The sequence below is a fragment of the Agelaius phoeniceus genome, chromosome 10, assembly GCF_051311805.1.
Source record: "Agelaius phoeniceus isolate bAgePho1 chromosome 10, bAgePho1.hap1, whole genome shotgun sequence".
NCBI lineage: Eukaryota > Metazoa > Chordata > Aves > Passeriformes > Icteridae > Agelaius > Agelaius phoeniceus.
Window position 1 is genome coordinate 22,978,310 of NC_135274.1, and position 18,426 is coordinate 22,996,735.

Below are 18,426 nucleotides of genomic sequence, written 5' to 3' on the forward strand. Positions count from 1 at the left end.
CATGTCACACCCTGCCTGTGTCTGGCTAAGCCACCCACCTGGCAGGGCTCTGAGGACATCCAGCAGAGATTCCTTAGCAATCAGGATGCATTTCCTGGCACAGGACACCTGCCACAGCCACTGCTGTCCTGCAGCATCCTGCCCTGCCCTGTGCTGCAGTTGGGACTGCAGCTGGAGAGGTTTGCTGGGATTGCTTCCCAGTTTGTTTCTTCTGGGAGATTCTGCACCACCCAGAGCTGGGGGTGGGAAGGGGCTCATTAACCTCTGGTATCTTTACAGCAGTGCTGTAAATGCACTGAATTCTCTCTCCTAAATGTGTTTTATCAGCCTCAGCTGCTGTCTCTCATGTGGCCTCAGCACTGCTGCCCGCCCCAGCTGATGTGCTTAGAGAGGAGAAATGAAAGAACCTAATTTTGTGTTTTGTGCCAGCCACTGATGTGCTACATCAGCTTGCTCTTTGAGAGCCAGTGTCTTGCAGACCCAATCTACCTTTTTTCCTTTGTTTTGTTTTGGTTTATGGCATACTGTTCCTTTTTTTTTAACATCAAAGCTGTCTCTGAATTACCCAGAGCAGTAAAATGGATGTGCAAATTGCCCCAGCACCTGGGTATAGCCTCACAGCCCCTCTGGAATCTTTGAATTCCTTCCACTGAGGTGACAAGTGTGTTCAGCTGTTCCAAAGCAGAGCCCCACCATAAACTGAAGCCCATTGCTTTTATCACACATAGATTATCAACACCACCAATTACACTACACACAACACAGAGTAGGCAATAAGCGTGGCAATTCTGTCTAACATTATGCACAGTTCTTGCACTTTATTATTTAACTAAAGCATTAGCAATAAATGCAGACCCTGTTATTTGCCAATCACCTAAACACTGCCTGGCCAGGCTCTCCAGCCATGGGATGGGTCAGTGTTGCTTTGGGCTGTGCTGTGCCACTCTCTGCACCCTCTGGACTGGGATCACAACTGGCTCTCATGTGTGCAAGAGATTTGATGGGTTGGTCATTCATCCTGGTTCTTTATCCTGTAGGAACACTCTGCTTCTCTCTACCAAGCTAACAATTAGCCCCTTTGGAAAGTGATTGCAGTGAGAGGAAGATCTACACACCAACCTTTCCCATCCATGAGCCTCAGGACCAGCTTAAAGCTGGCCTCTGCTAGTCACCACATCCACATCCCTGTGCAGAGAATTACAGAGTCTGGAGTCTGTTAGTGCCACTGAGAGTTCAGTATGTTAAACACTAAATTGCCTGGGGCCAAGCTGAGGAGGAGTGTGTCACAGCCCAGCTGGCACCACCTCAGAGGCAGAGGTGAGGCAGCCCTGGCACTGGGTTGCAGCATCTTGCCTGGCAGGGAGGGGAAGAGGGGCCAGGAAAACCCCAGGATAGCTCCATGCCTTTTGCCAGCAGACCTGGCCAAGGGATATGTGTGGCTGTGGGGCTTCCAGCCTTTGGCATCCCAAGTTTCCATGGAAGTGGAAGGGCAGCTCCTGGGGAGGTGAGCGATGTTCACCCAGCCTCCCAGCACTGTCCAGCTGCTCCACACCCCATCCCCAGGAAGCTGGATTCCAGGAAGGCTCTGCTCTAAGCAGCACTGGGCAGGACATGGAAAGGCCACCCTGCTCATGGTTTGTTGGTGCCTTTGATCCCTCCAGTTCCAGTAGCCTGGGAAGAATAGGGAGGGAAAGCTCTTTGTGCCAGGCACCTGCAACAGGATGGGGATCCCTGAGGGGTACATGGGAATCCTGGAGGGGGACACGTGTCCTGGCAGGGTTTTCACAGTGCCTGAAGGTTTGGTCTTGGGTCAGGGCCCCCATTTGTTTTCTGACTCAAGCCTTAGCAGCCTGGTAATTGTCAAATCCTGACAGTTCCATTGTGAAGGTATTTAACTGCAATGCAAAGAAACTGCTTGTAAATGCCGGGGTATCCACACACGGCGAGCAAACAAACACCATTGGCAGAGATCTCAGCAGGAAGGACAAATATTGGGGAAAACTAAAAAGCTCAGACTTGGGGCCCTTCCTGTCACAGCTACACCAGCCCTAGAGGGGAATGCAGGCACTGTGGCTGGAATCAAAGCCTGCTTAATGTAATGAACTTTCCTCTCCCAGTTAAAGTTTTACCTTTCTGGAGACCAGTGCAAAGATTAGTGGTCTTACACTCATCTTTGTTGTTTTTTCTCTTGCTCTTCCTCTGTAGAAAGTACATTTTGTGCCCATGTGAAGCCTGGCTGACTGAGAGCATCATCCAATGAGTGCTGCAGCTTGGCTGCTGAACCCATCGGGGCTGATCTGGAAGATAATGACTTTAATCAGCATTAATCACTTTCCCGGCTGACTCAGACTTTGGCACGGTCTGCTGCCGCTAAGGATGCCACCGTACCCCCCCACCCCGGCCCTGCAGCTCCTCTCTCTGACCATGTCAAGGACAGCAAATCCCAAGCCCGAGCAAGACCAGCTCAGACCAGCTTGGGCAGATGTGCAAAGTTCGTGAAAGCCGAGTGAGCTAACGCAAAAGTATTTGGCAGCATCAGTAGTATTTGGCAGCATTTCCCAGAATCCACAATATTTGACAGCACAGCCATCAGCTGGTGGTGCTGAAAGGCTCACTGTTCACACCACTGTAGGATTTTTAATGAAAGCATCTTTTAATGTAATATTCTGGGTAATTTTGTTGTGTTCTATATCCATATCCACACACAGCTATCTCCTCTGATAGCCTTAGAGCTGCCTGCTGAGGGGGCTCTGTGTATGCAGGTGTCTGTGTATGGATCCACAGAGAGACCTGTATACATCTGTGTTTATATGTGGCTCTGAATGTGATATACACACGTGAATATATTTTAAAGCAGGTGCTATTAAAATAAAACTCTTAGTCATTTTCTAGCTGCTTTCCTACATGTGCTGGAGAGGTTTCTTCTCCCCAGTTCAGCAAAAGGATTGTGATGTGACATGCACGCCCAGCACAAAAACTGAGGTAGGTGTTGAGCATCTCAAAAGAGGCTCAAGCCCCTGGCACGTCACATTCCAACTGTTCAGCTGAGGGACAGCCCCAAACCACCCCTGTGACTGGATCATTTGAATTTTCCAGATCCACTCTATGTCCTTACAGGTCTCTCATTGTTTCGTGTGTGTCCCAAACACGGGGATTGGTGGTGGCTGCTTTGAGCTGAGCAGTGGCCAAATAATGCGTGGAAGACTTGGGTTTCTCATTAACTCCAGAGTTGATATAGTCCCATCTCTCCAAGCACCAGCCCGTTTTCCTGCCTCCATCCCAGCTCTGCTGTCCTTCCTTCCCTGCCCAAGCCCTCACCTCGCTCTGCAGCCCAGGACAGTGACTGTTCCCAGAAGGAGAGCGGAGGAGCTGCGGGGTGGATGAGAAAAGGAAAATGCAGACAGAGAAGGTAATCATGGCTTGCTGGTATTTTTGCACTAGACTTTCCAGTGAAATGACTAGAATTTCTGCAGGACCCCAGCACTGAGCAATCCCTTGCCAAAACCAAAACCAACCGAAAAAAAAAATCCCCTCCACTAATTAATTGTGCACAGAGGCAAAGGGGAAAAGGGCCAAGGGGCTATTTTTTATTTTTAAGAGCTCTGTTAGCTCATTGGATAACTTTAACTGTGATGGGAGAAAAAAATGCTTTAAACAGCGCTGCTGAAAAACACCCTTTCAGTGTTTTTTACCCCAGCTGTTGTGCTCCAGGGATGGGAATGGGGAACAACATGCTGCTGCTGCTGCTGCTGCTGCTGCTGCTGCTGCTGCTTCTTGCACCTCTGTACTGAGCAGAGCTTTGGCTCCCACGAGCTCCAGGGCCAGGACGGGCAGTGCAGCAGGGAGAGCTGGAGTGTCATTGTGGGGCAACACCACTCTGCCCTGGGGGCCTGATCTTGCCTGTCCCCATGGGCTTTCCTTCTCCTTTAGAGCAAGCCAAGCACCTGTGCTGCTGCAGCAGCATCCCTGGATGCCACTGTCCCAGCCCACTGGGCAGCAGGGTCCCCTGGGACAGGGGTAGGATGCAGACCTCCCCCAGTTCTGGCACTACTAGGACAGTATGATGAGGTTGTTGTTTGCTTCCAGCACCTCACGGGAACATTGATCCTCTCCGTCTTCACTGCAGTGTTGGGCTTCTTCCAGTATGGCTACAGCCTGGGGGTCATCAATGCCCCCCAGAAGGTAAGTTGAGCCCCTCAAGCTGTGCATGGCCAAGGAACTACAGCTTCAGGGCAGCCACGGCCAGTTTGTCCCTTGCAGAAACCCTCAGGGGGCTCTGTCCCTTCCCAGGCAGTTTCTCCCACAGAACAGGGGACAGGGCAGTGGGGTGAGAACATGGCCAGGACCCTCCGTTGGCACTTCCTCAGGGAAAGGAGTGGGGTTCTGCATGGAGCTGTCCCCACTGCAACATGGTCCCTGTGCCTGAGCCAAGGGACTGCACCCCTGCACCAAATCCAGTGCCAAATCCAAACACCAGCTCAGCCCAGCCCCAGGAGGGGGAATGCTTTGTGCCTACCCTCGTGGCCCCTCCCTCTGTGGTCTGGGTGTTTTGGAGCTGGAGGACCCCAGGATTTTACCCCTGCAGAGCCTGCAATGCAAATCTTTTTCTGAGGCAGAAAAAAATCCAAAACAGGGGCTGGGGTGGTTATAGATCTCAGCTGACAGCGTTTTTCTTCTTGACCTGTCACAGGTGATAGAAGCACATTACGGGCGCGTGCTGGGCATTGTCTCCCCAGACAGATACGCTGTCAATGGCTCTGGGGAGGATGGCACGGTCCTCCAGGCTGGCACAGAGGGCACACTCCCACCCCCAGCTGACATCAGCGAGGACCTCGCTGCCACCCCACACATCCTGACCATGTACTGGTCCCTGTCTGTGTCCGTGTTCGCCATCGGGGGCATGGTCTCCTCCTTCACCGTGGGCTGGATCGGCGACCGGCTCGGGAGGTGAGAGGCTCGTGTGTGCTCTGACCCTGGGCCACAGCCCAAACCCTTCTGATTGATTTTTTTCTCATAGAACCATTTCCCCCCTGTAGAAATATCATTTGAGTTATTTTCAGCAATTTAGGAAAAAAAGGAAAAATACCCTCTCAACTTCCAAAATACTGTTTAAACCATCACAGAGGTTGGGCTCTCCAAATCCTCAGTTACAATTCAGATATGTTATTGCAACTTGAGCATTTTAGAGTGCAGCTGATTAGCGGCCTTGATTAAGCTCTGAATTCCCCCTTCTCTTTCCATGGCAAAAAGAAAAGGAGGACATCTGCATGGTATTTGCACAGGATGTAAAGTATCATTTATAATATCATTTTACCTACTCTGATTGTACCCTGGTCCCTGTATTTTGCAGCGCCTGCTATCATTGTTTTTCCCCTGTAGTACTGATTAAGTGACTTCACAGTTCCTCTTGTGTGTTGCAATGGCTGCTTTGGCTGAGTGAGGTGCCAGAGGAGCTGTGCTGCTGCTGCCTTGCAGAGTGAAAGCCATGCTGGTGGTGAACGTGCTCTCCATTGCTGGGAACCTCCTCATGGGGCTGGCGAAATTTGGGCCATCCCATATCCTCATCATCTCCGGGAGAGCGGTCACGGGGCTGTACTGCGGTGAGTCCCCGCTGGCTCAGCCACTGAAAGCAGCTCCCTGCTAGCATGTCCATGGCTGCAGTTCACAGTATCCCAGATTTTTTAGTCCTTTTCTTAGTTCAGAAGGGTTTTCACAGGTGGGAATTTCCCTCTTCTCCCTACATCTGCCCTTCTTGATCTAGGATCTTTCCCAAAGTGTTTGGGTTGGCTCTATAGTATCTTCATTTTACACATCCTGAAAGGAGCAGGTCCCTCTGTATCTCAAGGATCTCTTGCTGGTGGCCTCTGCAAGAGCACACCACAAGCCAGGCTGGTTAACATGTTCCCTAGGCAGACAGCACAGGACCACTGTGCATTGAGAGGCTATAGCCAGCAAATAATTGGGAATTACATTAGAATTAGCTTGGAAATAACAGCTCTCTATACTGTTACTGGTATGCAAATACAATACTCCACTCTGAGGTTTCAAGGCAAGTTTTAAGAAGGATCTTTGCCCTGTGATAACTACAGCAGGTAATCCCTGCCCTGTGTTCTGATGTGTGTGTTCAAGTAAAAAGGCTTCCCAGTTTGGGGCTCTGAATGCAGGGACATCCCAGCACCTTTCCAAGGTGCAGGTGGTTCCCAGCCAGGTGTGAGGGGCTTGGTGGGGTGTGGGGTGCAGCACACGGGCTCCATCCTCCTTTCCCATTTGGGAAGTGGTTTCTGCTGGTTGCTGAGCTGTGTCTAGAAGAGGTGACAGCCCCATGTGCTCGGTGCAGGGCTCTCCTCTGGACTTGTGCCCATGTATGTCAGCGAGGTCTCTCCCACGGCCCTTCGAGGAGCGCTGGGGACGCTGCACCAGCTCGCAATCGTCACAGGCATCCTCTTCAGCCAGGTAAGCAGGAAAACACACACATCCAGACAGGGTGCTTCAGAGAATAGGAGGACCATAGTGATATACTGGGCTATTGTTCACCATTCCACCCCAAAACTGAAGGAGTGTGCAAAACAATCTGTTTTAATGGGATTAAGCCCTTGCCTTCAGTAAGAGGTGTCTTAACAAACTTCTCAAGAAATAAAAAAATGCTTCTGCAAACAATTTCTCCTCTCCCTGAAGAATTTTTTTCAGCATCTCATCAGTGTCAGGCTGAATCCTGAGCATGAGGCCCCTGATAATCAGGTTCTCAAAAATGGCTTCATCAGGGAAGTAGGGAGCCCGAAGCCCCCATCAGCCCACCATGGCACAAGTCCCAGCTACAAAGGTGGGCACATAAATGTACAGAAAACAAACACATCCAGAAAATGAGTTGGTATTTGCTTCTAGTTTTCCCCCAGCTTGTCACTTCAAAACGCCATAGTGGTCAATTGCTTTCTCTTCTTAGGGTGCAAAATGATCCATTCAAATATGACTCAATTATTCCAGATCCTTGGACTGGACTTTCTGCTGGGCAATGACGAGATGTGGCCCCTGCTCCTCGGTCTGTCTGGTGTGGCTGCCCTGCTGCAGTTCTTCCTGCTCTTACTGTGCCCTGAGAGCCCCCGATATCTTTACATCAAACTGGGGAAGGTGGAGGAAGCTAAAAAAAGTAAGAAAGACATTCTGGGCTTGTCTAGAGTTGTTTTTATAATTTACATAGTACAAAACAGAGAGGGAAAATCCTGGCTGAGGACTCACATGTGACTGTGGTTGCTCCATCTCATGCTCTGAGCTGCTGAGATACAAACTAGCTCTGGATCAAAAACTATTGAGACATTTGCATGGGACTAAGCAGCACTGCTGAGGGATGAGGCTTGAGAGTGATCTCAGGGCTGTTGCAGAGCTGATGTGCTGCTGCTCCTGACTGAGCAGATGCATCCTGGATCCTTGGCTTACCTTGAGTTTTGCCTAAAGAGATTCTTGTCCTTACATATACAACTTATCTACCGCTGAAAATAAAATGTCAATCTTTTTTTTCCCTAAGATTTGAAAAGGCTTAGAGGAAACTGTGATCCAATGAAAGAGATTGAAGAGATGGAAAAGGAAAAGCAAGAAGCTGCTAGTGAAAAGAAAGTGTCCATAAGACAGCTTTTCACCTCTTCCAAGTACAGGCAGGCTGTCATTGTGGCGCTGATGGTGCAAATATCCCAGCAGTTCTCGGGAATCAATGCGGTGAGTCTCCCCAAAATGTTTGCCTCTCAAGAGATCCATGCTGAGCATGAAAAGGCAGCTCTGGCCCCATCCAAGCCATGCAGGGATAGAAGAAGGATTTCCCATGGCCACAGTGGGCTCCTGAGTCCCTTCCAAGCAGGAGGGGAGAAGGGTGGGAGGGAGTCCAGCACAAAAGCAGCTGGCACAGCAGGCCCATGCTGAGCCCTCCCATGACCCTCCTCTACCCAAGTTTGTCAACAATTTGCTCTCTTTAATGACATCATGCTCACCCCAGAATCACTATTTTATAGCCATTTTTAACTAAATAACTTTTACATTACCTCCTGGAATACCAGAAATCCATTTGATACCCAGAAGCATTAAGGAGCACAGAGGGATGTCCAGCCTACCTGGCTCCAGGCCATGCCCATCCCATCCACCAGCCACCCTTTACCTCCTGCCCTTAACTTTCACTAAAAAGGAATCACCTTATTCTTGGAGAGAAGAAAGAAATGGGAGTCATTGCAATGAGAATATTTTAAAATTAATGTAAAACTTGGTCATACTAAGATATTTGTCTTGAGTGCTCAGTGCTGGTGATCTGGATTTTAAGATTAAACAGACTAGACAGAAGAAAACAGATTTAATGTGCAAATGCAGTAGTTCAAGTGGAGAATTTCAACAGGATTTTAACTCCCTCAGGCTCCTATGAAATTTTCAGCTTTAATCATAACAAGCCATTAAAAGTTGAAAAATTAATCATAATTAAATTGCGCCACATCTCAGCCAAGCAAGTGCAACTCTTTCCTCATGAGAACAAAAAGTTTCAACAGCCCTGTTGCCTAATCCTTCATCCTGATGTATTCCGATAGATCTTTTACTACTCCACAAACATTTTCGAGAGAGCTGGGGTTGACCAACCAGTTTATGCAACCATCGGTGTTGGAGTGGTGAACACGGTCTTCACTGTTATCTCTGTAAGTAAATACTGCTGCCCCCTGGACTACAAAGACACATAAGGTACAACGTGGTTTTGAAACATGATTTTATCCTGGAGCTGGGATTTGCAGTGTTGCTGGACTGACCCTGAACACCTTACAGGGAAAAATCATTCCCTGGGAAAGTTGAATTTGAAAATTCAAGCCTTGACATAGAGCATGTGGCTATTGATCTGCACTGCTAAATGCCTCGTGAGTGGAAACTGCACTACTCTGTTCAGGGCAGCTCTAAAAACTCTGCATTTCCCCCTAAAGGAAAAGCTGCCCTTGAGACTGCAATTCTGCAGGTCCTATTTCCCCAGGAAGCAGGCAGGGGATGGGGGCTCCGATGGGGAAGTCACCAGCTCCCAGTCTGCTCTTACCTGTTATCTTTCAAACTGTTTTCTGTATGTACATAGCACCTGCACCAGTGATATCCAAAGGCTATTCCACAGCAATAAAAGTAATCCAGCACCTATCCTCATCCTATCTATGCAGGGCTCTGCAGCAATAAAAGGAGGGTTCTGTTTCCACAGACCTTCCCTTCATTTGTCTCTCTCTTGAGAGGATTAACACAATTCCTATCAGCTGGCAATTAGTTTTATAATGTGGCCATTAATATAAGATCAGGAAATGCCAGGCCTATTTCCCTCATATCTCTCTAGAGATTTAGGGACTAAAGAACTTTCACCAACATGATGCAGGACTGGCTGCAAGGCAGAATTACACAGCTCCAAGAGATTTAGGACAAGGAGACAATTTTAAACTGATGGAGAGGAAGATTTGATTAGATATTAGAAAGAAATTCTTGTCTGTGAGGGTGGTGAGGCACTGGCACAGGTTTCTTAGAGAGGTTGTGGATGCCCCATCCCTGAACTGTCCAAGACCAGGCTTGGTCTTGTGGAAGGTGTCCCTGCCTATGACAGAGGGTTGAAATTGGATGATCTTTAAGGTCTCTTCCAACCTAAACCACTTGTACTCCAGTATGTGTGAGAGAGGACATCCTGGAGTAAACCTGCCTTAGAGAAAGTCCATTGTAGTCTTCAGAAAAAGTCCATTTTGTCTATGGGGACAAAATGGGATGTTTATTATGAAAGGAGGCACAGAGGTGTGCAGCTGGAAGAAGCCTTTCTTCAGCATGGAGTGCCCTGCTTAAGCTGGGTGCCCTGCAGCTCGATCCCCAGGGCTGTGGTACTTGCAGCCTTGGGCATTTGCTCTTTGCTTCTTTTGTCCACGAGCACTTAAAAATTACCTGCTTTTGTCAATAAATGACAGACCCGATCAAAAGGCAGAAGTGCTGACAGCTGGGTGGACCTTGGCAAGGGGAGAAGGGAGCAGAGACTCATCCTCTGCAACTTCACATGTCAGCACATGAACTGCCTTCAGCAACAGAGACGGTCTCTGGGAAGTGTAAATCATGGCTGTAATGGCAGCAAAGGTGGGGCTGCTGGCCAGAGGTGTCCTTTCAAGCAGAGGGGAAGGAGCAGGCAGCCTCAGAGGCTGCAGCATGGTTAGGCCAGGACAGCTGCACTGTCCTCTGGAGGGACCTACAGCTCCCCGTTGGGTGAGGTGTCTGGTACAGACTTAGGTAAAAGCTGGGTGACATGGCTGGAGCCCACCAAGAGGAGCTGAGAAGGAGCAAACTAAGCTTTGTGACTACCAGTGAAGCAAAAAAAGTTTGGGAGTGATTGGAGGAAAAATCCTGACTACAGCTGCTACACAACTATCCCTGCCTTAGGACAGGCAAGGTGCAATGGCCCGTGATGTGACCTGAATTGTGCTACATTTTGAAGCCTGATTTCAAACTAATGCAGACCTAGTAAGTTTTTAGTTCCTGGAAGAAAAAATGAAAAGGGAGAGAAAGAGAGAAAGTCCACAGTCAGCAATTCATGTGTAGGAGCAGTGGGAAGTCTTGAGAGCTTGGAAAAGCATGGGCTCTGAGTGTGTGTGCCTTTGCCTTGCCCTTGGCAGGGTGACTGCTCAGTCAGGCTCCCCAGCAGCTGCCAGCAGAGTTTCTGACACTTGGAAACCAGCACATAAATCTGTACCACTAGAGCTAAAAGAGCAAAAGAACAAAAGAGCAAAAATGTGGCAGTGGTAACAGGTTGGTTATTGCTAATGGATCTGACACTGAGAGTGGTGGTGCTGGACACTGAGCTCCTGCATGTGTTTCCACAGGTCTTTCTGGTGGAGAAGGCGGGCAGGCGGTCCCTGTTCCTGGCAGGTTTGATGGGCATGTTAGTCAGTGCCGTGGCCATGACAGTTGGGCTTGTGCTCCTGGTAAGGATTTCTCTCCATTTTTTCTCCCTGGTTTGAAAACAAGAAAAGATCCCATCAAAATCAGTCCAAACTATCGCTGCAAGCCCCGTCAAGATGAAAAAGCAAATAAGGGGTGGCCTCCTTTGCTGGACACCCTGGTTATTAAAGGGTGCCATTCTGCCTCATTTTGCTGAGCTGCAGGCAAGGAGAGGGCTCAAAGTAACAGCTGAGCTGATGGCTGTGAGCTCCTCCAGGCAGCAATGCTGGCACCACATGCCCAGACAGCACCTGGCACAAGAGTTTAAAACCTTAATTATTCATGTCCAGTTCCCCTTTGTCTGAATAGAAAGAAATTTCTGAAAAACAAACCTAAATAAAGTAATTGGTGATAATTAATGAGAGTTACTTGGGGACTGTAACACCAACCTCTTGCAGAGCAAGTTTGCCTGGATGAGCTACGTCAGCATGGTCGCAATCTTCCTCTTCGTCATCTTCTTCGAAGTGGGGCCTGGGCCCATCCCCTGGTTTATCGTAGCCGAGCTGTTCAGCCAGGGCCCGCGCCCTGCCGCCATTGCTGTCGCCGGCTTCTGCAACTGGGCCTGCAACTTCATCGTGGGAATGTGCTTCCAGTACATAGCAGTAAGAAATCTCTTAACCCATACAAATAAACGACTGGCACGATCCCATGTGAATGTGCCTCCCAGATTTCCATCCCCTAGTCTGGCTGGGCACACCTCAGCCAGCTGGGGTGGGAAGGGGAAGCCATGCCTGTGGTGCTGATGGTGGGTCTCCCTGTTCCCACTTTCCCACTGCAGGATCTGTGTGGACCATACGTGTTTGCAATCTTCGCGGGTCTGCTCCTCATCTTCTTCCTGTTTGCGCACTTCAGAGTGCCGGAGACGAAAGGAAAGTCCTTTGAGGAGATTGCAGCTGTGTTCCGCCGCAAGAAGCTCTCAGCCAAAGCCATGACTGAGCTGCAAGACCTGCGACGCAGCGAGGAGGCATAGACATCCCATGCACCCAGAAAGGAGGGACTGGGCGTGCACCTCCTTCAGGCACCATAGGAAGAATGTTGGGCAAAAGTCTCATTTCACAAAATCCTTGCAGCTGGCAGACCAGGAGGACCCATCCATTGGATTTCTTCTGGCTGCTGCGGTTCACACCTGCCAGCCACAGGTGCTAACCTGGAATTTTACTCTGAGACATTTGGGACAACTGGGCTGCAGGAAGAGCTAGGGAAAGGACAGGAGGAGTGCGATACATGTCCATCTCAATGCCCTACTGGAAGATCCCAGTGGGACAGTGATCTTACTAGACAGCATTGAGCAGGGCTGTCTCTTAGCTGAAATGAAGGACAGAGGGGCTGGCTGATGCTGCAGCCTCATGTCTTCACTTTTTTATCCCCATCTCTGCTTCATTCTGCTGAGTGACGTGGTGCCTTTAAAATCCAACTGCTCATGCAGTTGTGCCACCAGCACACAGCACTGGTCACCCCAGGTGCTAAGGAAAACAACTGGAGTAAACACCCCCTACTCTTGCTTCTGCAGAGGAAGACGGGGATCCCACCTGAACTGGTTGGGATGTACTTCCCTTGCTTTTCTATCTGTGCATTATGGAAATGCTGTCTGATCTCATAAGGATTTCTCAGTTGCAATATTTTTTTCGAGAATCTTAGAAACTGTGGCTGGGCTGATGGGCACTTTTCCTACCTTTCAGCCAAATTATTTAGCTCTCTCTTTCCTCCCAGGAAGGCTCTCCTCTCCCCCTTCTCACTGCTACAGCACAAGGCACAGCACAACACTGACCACACAAAAGACCTGGGCACTCTTGGCCTCCATGTGAGGAGACTCCAGCCCTATTGCCACCCCTTCCATGGTGTGACCATTGCCAGGGCACCTCCTTCCCCATCTGCACCTTTCTTCCCTTCCTTTCATACAGCACTCAAGACCCACAGGCTCCAGGTCCAGCCAAGGGCTCAGGCTGCTCACAGAGCAACAATTAATGATGACCCAAAGCAGAAATGGGTATTGGAAGGTTAACTGGAGGGTGCCACTTACCTAACTCCCATTTTGCATCACTTAGCATTTTGCTGGCTGGATGTGCTTCAGCCAAGATAGTGTGCAAGCAGGAGGTCATGCTGTTTCCATAGCCTTGTTTTTGCTCCTTTTGCTTCTTTATGAGACATTTTTATGTGTCAGAATCAAACTCCAAGGATTTTTCTTCCTTTTTTAGGGGCATATTTTGGAACCATAGTAAAAGCCTGCTCTCTGCTTGACTTTTAAGATTTGCATGTTCCGTGTTGTGATACCAGGTTACTTTTTTAGCAACTTTCTCAGGGTAGAAACCCATTATTTATTTACAGATGAAACACCAGCATTTCTTGGTCACTGTGTGCTCACCATGGCTGCTGGTGAAGCAGTGGCCAAAATGTAACAGAGGATTGAGCATAATGAAAAACACAAAATGGATGGGATGAAGAGGATCACACTGCTGCTATAGGTTTGGTTTTAGGGGAGGTTCATGCTCCTTTCCATGTGCCTGAACTTTTTTTCCTTTGTAGACTTTACTGTCTTGGTATTAAGACCCTACAGCAAACTCTGGTCACTTCCAAGTGATGAGAAGAGCAACCACAAGGCCCACTGGCAGAAATGCCTGGCCCTGGTGTGTGCACTGAAGCAGTAAGATTGCACCAAAGGTTTTGCTGGAGTGACTGCTGGGATTTAACTAGAGGAGAACTGGGTCAGTGCTGTCATGTGCTGCTGTGGTGGGTGACCTGGGTCTGACACGGGGCGTGCAGGGATGCTGGAACCAGATCCCAGGGATGAGAAGAGAGCAGCAGAGTTGGGGCACAGGTCTGTGTGGAGCTGTCCATCTGTGTGCTGCACACAGGTCCCCCCAGGTGAGACCAATGCCCACGGCAGGCTCAGAAGCTCTCCACTGGCTGTGTTTACTGTAAGTTAAATATAATGGATTATCTGAATGTACAAAAAGGAGAAAAAAAAGAGGACTCTTGCTATCAGCATTGTTATCTAGGTCTGTTAGATAAAAGATAACAACATCTATGTCATGTGATGGCTTGTACTGCTGTTTTTCCCCCGCTGTACATCTCAGACATACATCCAATCCCAGATGGGAGCTATTTTCCTAGCAGGACACATTTGCTCCACAGGTGGTAAAAGCTGCGCAAGCCCTCAGCTAAATCCCTTTGAAACAGGTGGTTCAGAGGTGAGACTTGGTGTTGGAGGCAGCCCTGGAGCCAGTGGCAGCTGGCTTTGGGTGGGATGGACCCTGACTGGAGGGGTACCAGTGTCTGGCCCAGCTGTCCACACTGCCCCCTTCACCCCACTGTGAAGCACCTCTGCTTGCATGGGGCTGGTACAGCCTAAAACCTGGCACTGGGGCCTCTGTACGCACAAGAGGTAGGAGGAGCATTTGGGGAGAAATGAGGTTTCAAAGCAGATTTGCTGCTGCTCTGAGGGCCCAGCCAGGCTGGGTTCCCTGTGATCAGGGGGTACGAAATTATTTCCTAAACTTCTGCTAAGTTTTGTCCTATTGTCTGGGGGGGCATTGGTGACTGCCAGCAGCTCAGCAGTGAGGGGCCTTACTGATCAACACTGAGCAGTCAGTCCTGGTTTTCCTGTGTCACTGGTGAATGACAATAGAAAGCCCAGTCCAGTTACTGTAGCGCAGCACATAAATCAGTTTAACAAAGCCCACAGCATTAACACTGCCCACAGCTACAACACTGAACTTCCCAGAAGAGCTGCCTGGGGGTTCAGAGGCACCAAGGAAAATGGAGTGTCAGGCTGTGTTTCCTTGCAGCAGCTGCTATGTGGAAGGTAAGGGAGTTTTCTCCTTCCAGCCTGGGACAGGATGAGCGGAGTAAGGCATTGCTGGCCCTTTGTCCTCCCCATGGCTGCAGTGAAGGATCAAGCTGGGCTTTACTACCAGAAGAGCACTTTAGCCATATGCCAGCACAGGACGGGGTCATTAGAGTTAGTTAAATCTGACGATATGTTTACTTTTGTCTCGTCCCATCAGGCTGATAATTAGGACTGTACACTTTATCTGTCCTTGCTACATGCAAGTTCCAGTTAAAACTTGTTCTTGAGACACAGCTTGTTGAATCATTATTTTTATCTCTCACCATTACAGATTTACTAAGTTGCTAATCATTAAGAAAATTTAAAAGACCAAGTCAAACTTATTAGCTAAATGGTCACTGCATTTTAGTAACATGCTAAATATGTTCTCATACCATGCCTGGATAATAATGCAATATAATTAATAATCCCTGAGAAAGCATCTTGTCAGCAAGAGCTTTGACAGTGTTTTCCTAATGTGCTGAGACAACAGCCATTAGGACTTTTCTGTTGTGCCAACGGTATCTAGTCTCCCACTCTCTAAGCTTAATTTTAAAATTAGTTTGACTTCCCTAATTCAATAAACTCAGGACATTTGGCCCCATTAACACTCTCCACACTAATTTATCACAGGTTTTTCTGCCTCACTTCAACTTGTTTTTCATCACTGAGAAGCACTACCCTCTATCTCTGGAGTCAAACAGCTATAATGATGAAGCTAACCCAAGCACTATGTATGCAGGGACAAAGTCTTTGAGGTATGATGAATTTTCTGAGGTGTTCAATGTCCTTATCTTTCACCGGAAATCTATGGGAGCTGAGGAATTTAAAGGGAGGATATCAGGTCTGGATCCAGCCAAATGTGTAAGCATCAGATTAAATTTAAGGTAACTGAGTGTGCTCAAGTATTTCACTAAACCCTGAAGCAACAGTGGCAAATTTCACCCAGAGGCACAGCCTGAGTAGCTGTGCTGAAAGGGAAGGAATCTCCTCCCCAGCACTGGGGCAATAAATCCTGGCTGCAGATCAGCAGTCCTTAAATTTTACAGCTGTAGATACAACTGCAGACCCGAGGCTTGGGTAGTGCCCTGCATTTTGCCTCCCTGCACTCTGTTCAGGACAGCAGCTCTGTGACTCTGGAAAACTTCAGGCAACCACAGATCAGGGTGGAATATCACTGCTGCAGCACTGTTGCAGCCCCAGGAGGAGGGAACAGCTGGAGTTACTTTGTGCTTTCCTCCTTCCCTGTGGGGAAGTTACAATTACAGCGGTTCCTGCTAGCTCACAGTGTCACCGTGCTGTCACCGCTTGTCTCTGATCCCCAGCCTGTGCCCAGGGTGATTCCCTGGGTGTTCCCACATGGGCTCAGCACTGGAAGCAGTTGGTGAATGCCAGGAATAAAGCAGTGCCCAGAGCGGAGTGGGTGCCTATGGCAAGGTCACTACAGAGCATCCCTGACCCCATGTACCCAGGAGCTCTGAGGGCCTGCTGAGTGGGGCACTGCCCTGTGGAGGGGGGGCCACTGATCCACAGCTTCTCTCAGGTCCTCCTGCTCAAGGCTCTGCCCACAAGCCAGCGTGAACCCTCATCCCAACATCAGGACATGGTGGGGTCCCAGGAAAGTCAGCTCAGCAGCTGAAACAGAGACACTGCTCAGGTTGGAACAGGGCTGTTTACACCACTCTGCTCATGACCTGGTATTTCTAATCGTGTGACTTGACCCTACGGCCCAGAGGTGTAAACACCTCCTCCTGCCTTCCATGGGCCGCCTGGAAACAGGTGGGATGTTTCTGGAAACAAGGTGGGATGTTTACCCCAGCACTGGCTGACATGCATATTCTCAAGGCTGGGCTTTGATGAGGTGCTTTAGGGCATCAGACATTTCTCCAGGACATAACTGAGAACAGACACAACTCAGTTTAAATCTTCCTGAGGTTTTCTAGACCCTCTTCACTTCTTAAAGACATAAATAAGAGAAGAAAAACTTGATAACATTCTGAGCCTACTTGAGAGAAAAGGTGTGTGATCCAGGTGTGCAACACTGGAAAGAAAACACCTTTAAATGTGAAAGGCCATGGTATTTCATTTACAAATATGCTTTGAATCAAATTGCTGTTCTTGTATAGAAAAGTGGAATAATCACATTAATACTATCAAGAACTGCACTTTAGAAAATTAATGTCGATCTAGACAAAGGAACGATGCCTGCAGGCAATAACTGATGGATTGGATTTCCAATGTTTTTTATTGAATCTCAAATAAAAGCTGTCTTGGAATATTTGTTTTCGGTCTGAAAAAATTAATATCATCTACAGCACACTTCAATAAAAAGACTTGATTTAGCCCAGAAGATCTCTCAAGTAATTCAAAATGAATCTGTTAATTGTGGAAAATCAGCCAAATTTATCAACTGATACTTGAGGAAAAAAAAGTCATGAGTAGTGTTTAGCTCCAGGCTGCTGCAGTTTGGGTTCAGAACAGTTGGTCGTTTTCTCACAAAATGGTTTTTTTAGAAGATAAGAAGCCCTGGAGCATGTGCAACTCATCACACACTTGCAGGTAAACAAACACACACTGCACTTGTTAAAATACTTAACAGGATGCCCCAGATTCTGCTTATCGACTGAGACAGCAGTAAAACGGGCAGGATAAAGTGTATCATCTCCAGAGCAGGCTGGGTGAGGCAGCATCCAGGGAAAGCCCAAGTTAAGGGCAGAGACAATGCTGGGGCCTCATGAAGTGGCCCCACGTAAATGAGAGCCAAACTTAAGTCCTTGGCTGTACAATTTGGAGTGTGTAACCAAGAGCAGGACCACAGGCAAACAAATCACAAAAATTAACACAGATGAAGTAAAACATCTCATGGTGAACCATTTAAAAATGTGGTGTTAAAAGTGACTTATGTAGCTACCCCATTAGAGCACAGGTGACAAAGGCAGGGTCTCAGGGCAAAAAACATAGGATAGCACACAGCAGCCTGTGGTGGTGATGGCTGAGGCAGGTGCTGCCATTACTGCCACTGAACCTGCATTTTCCTGTTTTTGTTGTGTTTGTAGGTGATCTGCAGGGTGCCCTATAGAGCTGGGGCTCATCCACCAGCAGCTCACAGGAAAGCTCCGGGTGAATTTGTTCAAACAGCTCAAAGTATGATGACATCTGATTAGGAGAGATTTAGTAAAAACAGTCCTTTGGCCTCAGGACCCCTGATCAAGCTTCCATGGCCACAGACGTCTCCTGAGGCAGTGCAGGGAATGGTTGTTGGACAGGATGAGGGCTGTGTCATAGTTTAGAATACTTTGGATTGGAAAATCTCTTTAAAGATCATCTATTCCAAACCCCTACCATGGGTACAGACATCTTTCACTAGATCAGATTGCTCTAAACCCTATCCACTCTGGCCTGGAACATTTCCAAGGGTGGGATATCCTCAGTTTTTCTGAACACGGTTTTTCCAAACCTTCCCTCTTTTCAGTTTGAAACCATTGGCTCCTATCCTGCCACTACAGGCCCTGGTAAAAAGTCTCTATCTTACACATAATCCTCCTTTATACATGGAAATAGTGCAACAACATCTCCTTGGAACCTTGTCTTTTCCAGGCTGAACAACCCCAATTCCGACTTTCTTTACAGAGGATCACCTT

General features: G+C 48.4%; 1 protein-coding gene across 1 annotated transcript; it reads left to right on the top strand.

Annotated features, from left to right (window-relative positions):
- Window positions 1-6,337: 6,337 nt before the first annotated feature.
- Window positions 6,338-17,055, top strand: SLC2A2 (solute carrier family 2 member 2). Its single transcript, XM_054639262.2, has 7 exons — window positions 6,338-6,453; window positions 6,982-7,144; window positions 7,520-7,707; window positions 8,559-8,663; window positions 10,842-10,943; window positions 11,358-11,561; window positions 11,738-17,055. Exons 1-7 carry the CDS (start codon window positions 6,361-6,363, stop codon window positions 11,927-11,929), a joined length of 1,047 nt encoding a protein of 348 aa, XP_054495237.2. The 5' UTR covers window positions 6,338-6,360; the 3' UTR covers window positions 11,930-17,055.
- Window positions 17,056-18,426: the final 1,371 nt, after the last annotated feature.

Excerpts from the sequence above, each read along its gene's own strand:
- SLC2A2 (XM_054639262.2), top strand. The coding sequence starts at position 6,361 with ATGTATGTCAGCGAGGTCTCTCCCACGGCCCTTCGAGGAGCGCTGGGG. Across the intron at positions 6,454-6,981 it reads CAGGCATCCTCTTCAGCCAG|ATCCTTGGACTGGACTTTCT; the intron begins GTAAGCAGGAAA and ends CAATTATTCCAG. Across the intron at positions 7,145-7,519 it reads GGTGGAGGAAGCTAAAAAAA|ATTTGAAAAGGCTTAGAGGA; the intron begins GTAAGAAAGACA and ends TTTTTCCCTAAG.